The 9,784-nt window shown below is 39.5% G+C and overlaps 1 protein-coding gene across 4 annotated transcripts in view; it reads right to left on the bottom strand.

Moving 5' to 3' along the window:
• Nucleotides 1–9,784, bottom strand: part of LOC106878902 (neurofibromin) — an 80,729-nt gene that overhangs the window by 49,406 nt on the left and 21,539 nt on the right. For 3 of the 4 annotated variants that reach the window (XM_052978164.1, XM_052978166.1, XM_052978167.1), the window contains exon 13: nt 2,664–2,800. In XM_052978164.1, coding sequence (XP_052834124.1) covers nt 2,664–2,800 — 137 coding nt within the window. Of the gene's footprint in view, nt 1–2,663; nt 2,801–6,817; nt 6,943–9,784 lie in introns of all 4 variants that reach the window. The other variant, XM_052978165.1, reaches the window with a different exon arrangement.

Here is a 9,784-nt window from a genome sequence, read left to right as displayed (position 1 = left end):
GCACAGGGAGCGTGTGGAACAGGAATGGGGTGGGGGTACTTGAATGGGAGAGGCATGAGGGTTCGGGATGAAGGGTGGGGAGGTGAGTGAAAGTCAAGAACAAGGAATTTAGAGGGAGAGGGTTGAGATGGGGGACTAGACAGAGTGGGTGGTTGAGGCAGAGGGTGGGAGTTAGGGACAAAAGTGGGATGTGTGTGTGTGTGTGTGTGTGAGTGGAAAGGTAACAGGTTAATTATCGCTTGTGTATCACAGGTACCCGTTTAGGAAATCTATTCCACAGGCAATTAACATCAGATAATTAAATTACTGTAGATGGCCCCAGGAGGTATGGTAAGTGAAGTTCATGCTGTCTAGGATTTGAACTAAAAAAAAGAACTGGGCTTCAGCAAATTACAGGAACAACATTGGTTTTCTGGACCCTTTGGTTCCAAAGCCATTCTGGACAAACTTCAAATTAAACAAAAAGGTTAAATTTACTTAAATAATTAAAAGAATGTGCAGGGAGCTGCACATTAATTATAAATGACACAAGTTTATTAATACTGTGCTGTGTGAGGAGGGTGCAAGGATTTGAAGTCCCTCTGGATTATAAGAGGTTCTGGGACACGAGAGCTTGAAAAGTCAATGAGGTGCTTGTAGCAGTAATTTACTGGGGTATTTAACTCTTTGTCCATTTGCTGATCCCAGTATCATTCCCATAAGGAAGGGGTAACAAGCAGAAGGTAGGGAGCCCTAACCCCAACTTCTATTTGCTCTCGTTTAAGGACACCAAAATAAGGAGAGAGATTTCCTGTTGCTTGTTGTCCCTTATGGGGGCTTCACAGTCCCTTTCTTCTTTCTCCCTTGCAAACCCTTTTCCTCAGAAAGTGAGGCAACTGCTGGGATGAGGTGGGGTAGGAAGTATGAGCAGTGAAGGGAGGAACCGTGACATTCATGCCTGTCTCAAACAATCATAAGTGGCATCAACGTAAAGGTTGGTGGATGCAGAATGAAATGAATGCGGGAAGGGTTGTTGGAAGTGGAACCCCCAACAGAGGAAGTTACCTTGCACGCCATAGAGCTTCTCGTATCACTATGCTGACTGGGTCAACCCTTGGCATAAGCTGTCATAAGTAATTTATGACATATTTGGCTTAAGATATCACAGGGAGAATTTATGATATATCTAAAACATCATAAGTAGATTTTATGATAGCTTACGACATATTGGCATAAGACATCATAGGTAGAATATATGGCGTATCTTAGAGTAAAACATCATAAGTAGAATTTATGATATATCTTAGCATAAAATGTCATAAGTAGTAGTTTATGACATAACTTGGCATAAGACACAAGTAGTTTATGGCATATCTTAGTATAAGACTTCATAAGTATCTTATGACATGTTTTAGTATAAGATGTCAGGCATAATTTATGACATACGTTGGCATAAGACATAAGTATTTTATGATATATCTTGGCATAATAAGTAGTTTAAGACATATGTTGACATAAGGCATCATTAGTAAAGTTCAAGATGTATCTTGGCATAAGACAGCATTTGAAATGATGGGAAGAGGAAGAGGAGGGGGAAGAGTTGAGTGAGACTTGAAACCAAACCGGTAAGGTTTGATCAGAGATTTACTTCTTACAATTCACAACACAACCAAGGGCGCCTCGTCACGGAGGTGGCACATGTGACATGTACGAAGGTGTTGATTGGTGGAGATGAGGGGGTGGGGAGAATGGGTGAGTGAAAGGTTAATAAAACCAAGTAGTTAACTAAATTATTTAACGATTAATATAAAATTGATTTGAAATTAAAAATGAAAATAACAGATTACTTTAAACAAAAAACAATTTATCATTATTATTATCATTATTATTATTATTATCATCATCATTATCATTAAGGCTGCAAGCTTGCAGAATCGTTAGCACACTGGGCAAAATGCTTAGCAGTATTTCTTCCATCTCTACATTCTGAGTTCAAATTCCGCCGAGGTCAACTCTGCCTTTCGTCTTTTCAGGGTCGATCAATTAAATACCAATTGATGTAATCAACTTGCCCCCTCCCCCGAAATTGCTGGCCTTGTGCCAAAATTTGAAATCATTATGATTATTATTATTGTTAAAGCAGTGAGCTGGCAGAGTCGTTAGCATGCTGGGGAAAATGTTTTGCAACATTTTGTCCATCTTAACATTCTGAGTTCAAATTCCGCCAAGGTCGACTTTGCCTTTCATCTTTTCAAGCTCAATAAATTAAGTAGTAGTGAAACACTGGGGTCAATATCCTTGACTGGACCCTCTCTCTCCAAATTCCAGGCCTTGTGCCTTTAGTAGAAAGGATTATTACTATCATTATTAGTCAAAATTAAAAGAAGAGTGCCATTGTCACCTAGCGAACGATATTTCGACATCTCATGTGTCTTCAACAGTTTCAAAAAAATAATCCTGTCAATCTACTGCATTTTGGTTAATATATAAAGGATTGAGGGAATTCCTCCAGAAGATATAGAGTCAAAATAATAATAATAATAATAATAATAATAATAATAATAATGAATGAAAAAGAAAAGAGAAAATAAATGGGCAAAGTGTAAACAAAAAAGAAAAAAACGCAAAAAAGTTCATTGCAAAAAGCTAAAATATAAAGAGGAAAGGTGAAATGCGTGTTTTACCTATTGCGGGATTGATGAAACGTAAAAATATAACGGTGCCGATCACAGTCCAGACAGCATCAAACGTACTTTGTTGGAAGCGTTGACCTACCACTTGGGAGAGGCAATTACACATACTTCGCAGTTTGGCGGGGAACCTGTGGACGGAGACAGCAGCACGTGGAGGAGAGGAGGATCACAGTGTGGTGGTGGTGGTGGTGGTGGTGGTGATTGTGGAGATGGTAGTGTAGGTGGTGGGGGTGTTGGTGATGATGGTGATGATGGTGTTGGTTGCATGGTTGCATGGTTGGTGGTTGTGATGCTTGTTAGTGGGTGGTGGTGGTCATGGAGGTGCAAGAAGTGAAGAAAGAGGAGGAATGCACTTGTGTGTGTGTGTGTGTATGTGCTTATTTGATTGTATGTGTGTGTGTGTGTGTGTGTGTGTGTGAACAGACAGGCAGTCGGACAAACAGACAGACAAGGTACATTACCAACAATCACAACAACAATGGCAACAACATACACGAGCAGACAACAACAACAACAACACCTATCAGCAGTAAAACTGAATAATAATAATAATAATAATAATAATAATAATAATAATAATAATAATAATAATAATAATAATAATGAAGTGGCTAACAATGGGAAAGAGGGGGGAGGAAAAGAGATGGAGAGAGAAAATAAGTGGATGGGGGTAGGGGCCAGAGAGATTCAGAAGCAAAAGAAAAAAAAAACTAGAAACAAACAACAAAACATGCAAAAAAATATTCAATAAAATTTAAAATGAAGAAAAAATATTTTCAAAAAATTTTAAAAAAACATCTATTTGTCTTTCTGTCTCTCTATTGTCTGTCTGCCTCTCCCTGTATATATGTGTGTGTATATACATATATATACATACACACACACACACACATAAAACTTTTATCTTTTACTAGTTTCAGTCATTAGACTGCAGCCATGCTGGGGACATAAACACACCAACACCAGTTATTAAATAGAAGTGGGAGACAAACACACACAAACTCACACACAAGCTTTTCTTCAATTTCTGTCTACCAAATCCACTCACAAGGTATTGGTCGGACTGAGGCGGCAGTAAAAGACACTTCCGCAAGGTGCCACACAGTGGGACTGAACCTGGAACTGTGTGGTTGGGAAACAAACTTCTTACCACACAGCCATCCTGCACCCAAATATATGAGTGTGTGTGTGTGTGTAAGCTGTCTAAGAGTCCATAAGCCATCAGGATTCCATAATGGCTACCTCTAATGAGTGCAGGGTTACATAATCAGACTGTTACCTACACTCTGTTGAACTCCAATCGGTAAGATCAGCCATAACGGATATGTAATGCTGTACACTTTGATTAATATATATATATATATAGAGAGAGAGAGAAACACATGCACACACACTCACCATAGCATGTCTTTCTAGCCGTTACATCCTCCATGTATCTGTCTTGCCATCAATCTGTGCGTGTGTGTGTGTATGTGTGTATATAAATAAACACATACACACACAGCCATAGCATCTGTCTTTCTATTACCTGTCTGTCTTTTACAGTATCCATCAACCAACAGAGATGATTGGATCACAATCTGTTTCTTTGTCTGTCTGTGTGTCTTTGACCACCACCACCCAACATCACCACCACCACCGTAACAGGTAACACAGAGAATTAAACTGACAAGCAAAAAATAATAATTTATGACAAAACAAGTAAAAAGAAAAGAAGAAAATATCAGAAACTGGAAAGAACGAAACAAAAAAAACAAAACAAAGAAATGAAAATACAAACACAACAAACCAATGGAAATCTCCCAAAACTTAATGATGGAGTCAGCCAAACAGTGGGGGGGGAGGCAGTGGTTAGGAATGTGTGTGTGTGTGTGTGTGTGTGTGTGTATGTATATACATATATGTATGAATACATACATCTACATACTTGGTGACCCTGCTGGTGCCACGTAAAGAGTACTCGCTCCACTCTGTGGAGTGGTTGGTGTTAGGAAGGGCCAAAACAGATACTGGGGTGTGGGGGAAGTCTTCTGGCTCACCAGCTCTGCTCAAACTGTCTGACCCATGCCAGCATCGAAGGTGGACGTTACATGATGATGATGAGATATATATAAATAAATATGGAAGGATAAAATGACCATTATCATCTAACGTCCATTTCTAGAGGTGACATGGGTTGGACAGTTTGGCCGGATCTGGTGGGCTGTGCTGACCCCCAGTGCTAGTAGTGGTCTTGTATGACTGCATGCTGCCCTTCATAATACACACACACACAAATAAAATTGCACACATGCATTACATATATGTGTATATGTATGTGGAGGGGGGGGGGACGGGCCAGTGGATGTGTATTTGTTCATGACTACTGGTTGACAAATGGTGTTGGTTTGTTTACATCCTCATAGCTTAGTAGTTCAGCAAAAGAAAGTGATAGGAGAAGTACCAAACTGGGGTTGATTCGGTTAATTTGTTTGACTATAAACCCTTCAAGGCTGTACCTCAGCATGACCGCAGTCCAATGATTGAAACAAGCATAAGATTTATACATGTATATAAGTTATACACACATGCCTGTGAGTAGATTTCTACTAATTCTATCATATCTGTGTGTCTAATTCTGCAGGAGATAAAGTCGGGTAAGAGCTGTGCTGATGGTATTCATCGAGGTAGAAACATGTGCATATATCTGTTCCCTTGTCACTAGGGGATTCTCGAGTCTCGAGTTTAATCACCCCGTATTTTGAATTGGATCCAATTATTGCCAAGCGATTGTTCTACCTTTTCTGGAAGCTGACAATGTCAGTAAATCAAAGTTTCATATACTACTGTAGCTAATACACCATTTTATATATGTGTGTGTGCGCATATGTATGTATATATATATATGTATGTGTGTGTGTGTGTATGTGTATACATACACACACACACACACACACACACATATATATATATATATATATATACACACACACACACACATAAGTGTATATATTTCAAAAGCGAGTATGTGCCTACAGGAAATCAATCAACAACAACAACAACAAAAGCAAAGAAACGAGAAAGAAAACAAACAAAAGCAAACACGAAGAACAGCAACAACAACAACAACAAGAACCGTTTCTTCTGCAAACGGAAGGAACGAGGGTGGAGACGGAAGGGGGTAATTGTGTAACTATGGAGATGGGAGCAGTTGTACAACATTGGCAGCAGCACCAGAAGCAACAACAGATGCGAGAAGATCATAGACTTAACCCCCACCACCATCACTAGATGGTGGCAGCGGTGGTGATGCGTGTGTGTGTGTGTGTGTGTGTGTGTGTGTGTTGGTCGCCTTCTTGTGGTTGATTATGTGTGTTTCCAGTTGCCTTGTCAGATGGTGACTAAAGGAATCCGGCTGATGGCTGGCCTAGCAAGAAACCCTAAAGAAAGTACTCGTGGTCAGAATGAAGGACCTAAATTATATTTTTAAAAAGATGGTTGCAGTTATAAATTGCATGGAAACTACTATGCATAACGATTGTGAGCTGATGAGGGTCAGCAGAGGAAGTTATCACATTTAGATGGGTTTACAAAGTCCTTGGAAGAACAAGGATGAAGGGTTTGTGATTTTGAGGGAAAAGAGGACAAGACGATAACATTGTACCCCCAACCCCAATACTTGACAGGTCCTTATATCTCTCACTGATACCCGAAAGAGGACGAAAGGCAAAAATTACCCCACCCACCCCGAGTGGCATTTGAGCTCAGAACATGAAGGGCTGGAAGAAATGGTGCTAAACATTTTGTCCGACTCTGTTGGCAGCTTGTTAGAAAAGGGAGTGCAGAAAGGGGAGGAGCAGAGATAGCAGCAGGGGGCGAGGTCAGGAGTAGGGAGGGGTTAGTGAGAAGTGGGGGTGGAGCAGAAGAGAGGGGGGAAATAGAAAGTCTATATATAAAGGGCATGGAATGAGTGGGAGGTTGTTTGTGTTTTTTAAAAGATTTTTTTTTACCTCATCTTATCAGTTATTATTATTATTATTATGGCAATATATATATATACACACACACACACACACATATATATATATATATATATATATATATATATATATATATATACACACACATATATATGTATATGTATATGAGGAGGACAGAAGTTTTACCTAATGCTGGGTTGAAAAACCGCAGGAAGATGACGGTGCCAGTGGCCAGAATGCTGTCGGGGGGAAAACGAAGACTGATGGCGCAGTGGAGACAGTTACACATTGTACACAGCTTGGGGGGAAATCTGGTGAAATAGATATGGCGGGGTTGATATACATACAAGAAAGAGAGAGAGAGAGAGAGAGGTGTGAGAGGGAGAGAGGATAGAGAGAAAGAGGAAGAGTTTGTGGGTGAGAGGAAGGAGAGAAGTTTATGTAAGATAGAGAAGAGAGAGGGGGGTGCAGAAAGAAAGTGAGGAAAGAAGGATGGAAGGAAGGAAGAGAGAAAGTAGTTGAAACAAAAGTATAATTTTGAAAGAGCTGAAAGGAAACAAGTTTTACAGAATCAATTTGAAAGAGTTTAAACAAGACACTCCAGATGTTCTCAAGATACTCCAGATGTTCACAGACAAGACGAGAGCAAGACAGAGGTCAAAGGTCAGGGGTGGTGGAGGACTTAGTCCTGTCTTAATGGGGGTCTCTCACAGAGATATCTTTTCTTCATTCTCTCATGTCACAAGAAATAAGTCAACAGCAAAAACTATAAAAGCAAAAAGGTTGAATGGAGCAAATTTCTGCAAAGAGAAAAGTGTTCCACTCTTTTGACTGTCAAAGACATTATTTTCGTAGGTGCAGGCATGGCTGTGTGGTAAGAAATTTGCTTTCCAGCCACATGGTTCCAGGTTCAGTCCCACTGCATGAAACTTTGGGTAGGCGTCTTCTACTATAGCCTCAGACATTAAACCTTTTTAACTGAACAAAACCTTTCCATAAGTCTGTCCTAAACATGCTTCTTTCTAGACGTTCAGTTAACTCTTGTTTCATACATTCGAAGTAATATAAAGCTTTTCTTTGATAAGTCCCAAATGGTTGAAGAACATTGGGAATGTGTTTCTGTGTGGGTGCCATGGAAATATGTTCACAAGGGATACACAAGACAGGCAAAGGGACAAATGTCTGTTTGTCTTTTGACAAAGAGTAAAAGAAAATATGATGTCTTTAGAATCTGTTTGAAGAGTAAGAGCTCATGGTAATTATAGAATGATTTTTAAATTCTATGAACTGTTTATAAGGGTTATAGTCTGGACAGGGCAGCAGAAGGGGGCAGGGACAGAGAAAGTGTAAAGATTAAAACAATTTATAGTGAGTGAAGAAATGGATTGAAGAGAGAAAGAAGCAGGGAAACATCTTGTGTAGATTTACATAAAGAAAGATGATAATGAGATAAAGAGAAGAGAGAGAGATAGAAGAGAGCGCGAAAGAGAGTGAGAGAGAGGGGGGGGGGATAGTTTATCAACAGCTTATCAGGACTCTAGAACCCAGATGTATTTGAAGAAGGGTTTTTTAGTCAAAAAGAAAACAAACCCAGTACTTATTTTATCGGTTGCTTTTGCCAAACTGCTACGTTACGGGAACATAAATCAACACCAGTTGTCCAAGCTGTGGGGGTGGGGAAACAAACACAAACACACACGGATGCACACATGCACACACACACACAGAGAACAGCCTTCTGCATAGATTCTGTCAACCAAATTCATTCAGAAGACATTGGTCAGCCCAGAACTATGGTAGAAAGCACTTGACCAAGGTGCCATGTAGTGGGACTGAACCCAAAACTCTGTGGCTACAAAGTGATCTTCTTGACAACCCAGCCTTGCCTGCACCTATATATATATATACGAGAAAGTCATTTGTAGTGTCTTTTGATGGAGAAAATTTCTTGCTGTGGACAAATGGTGTAAATACACCAAAATTCGACTCGTGGCACCATCTACCCACACTGAGATGCAAGCATTTCGGAGTGGTTATCTCCTCTTCAGTCACAGAAACCAGATAGGGTGTGCTGCGAGATGGTAAGAGAGATTGTCCCTTGCATTTGTATATATTTACAGACAGAGAGACATTGATAGATGTAGACAGATATACACATAAAAACTTGACAGTGACACACACATGCAGATGATTTCAGAACCGAAACCGGTGTGGAGATCAAGAAGAGAAAAAGAGCAAGGATAGGTGGGGAGGCATTGGTACAAAATATGTGTGAAAAGAAAGGAAATAAGTGAAGTTAGTAACAGATTGGGTCAGTGAAGAACTTCCAGAAGGAAATCATCATCATCATCATCATCATCATCATCAAAATGAATAAACTACGTAACATTATTATTATTATTATGAAATATCACTCTTTTACTTCTTCTGAGTTGAAATTTTTGAATTTCTCTAAATTTTTTTCACTTTGAACTCGAAAAGAAGACAGACATACACTTAAAATATTATTCCGTTGAATAAACTAAATCAATCTGGATTTTATTACATAACACATTGTTGTTGTTGTTGTTGTTGTTGTTGTTGTTATTATTATTATTATTAAGGTGATGAGCTGGCAGAAACGTGGGCACACGTTAGCGGTATTTTATCTGTCTTTACGTTCTGAGTTCAAATTCCACCGAGGTTGACTTTGCTTTTCATCCTTTCAGGGTCAATAAATTAAGTACCACTTTCAGAATATAAAATGGTCCCTTTCCTGCAGGTCAACAATGCAAGACTCAATTCCAGTCTTTTCATTTGTTGTGCCAAGTGCACCAATCACCAAAGGAATAATTGTCGTCTTGGTCTTCCAGTCTCCTCACTTCTCTGGCTAATATCCAGCCTCAAATAATAATGGAGAGGGATGACGATGACGATGATGATGACGATGATGAGGAGGAGGAGATTTATGTAATTTATTTGCCACATGGGCACTCAAGGACTACAAAACAATAAATGTCAGAACAACAACAATGATCATAACAGTAAACAAAAACAACAATGTTCTTGGGGCTGCTTAGGGTCGGTAAATGAAAGAGGCCGAGGGGGGGGGGTACAAGGAGAGACAGAAGAGAGAAGAGGAAAGAGATTATACATTGTTGGCTTATATCAAAT

The sequence above is a fragment of the Octopus bimaculoides genome, chromosome 30, assembly GCF_001194135.2.
Source record: "Octopus bimaculoides isolate UCB-OBI-ISO-001 chromosome 30, ASM119413v2, whole genome shotgun sequence".
Classification (NCBI taxonomy): domain Eukaryota; kingdom Metazoa; phylum Mollusca; class Cephalopoda; order Octopoda; family Octopodidae; genus Octopus; species Octopus bimaculoides.
The sequence above is the reverse complement of the archived record's forward strand: the minus strand, read 5'-3'. Positions and strand labels throughout refer to the sequence as shown.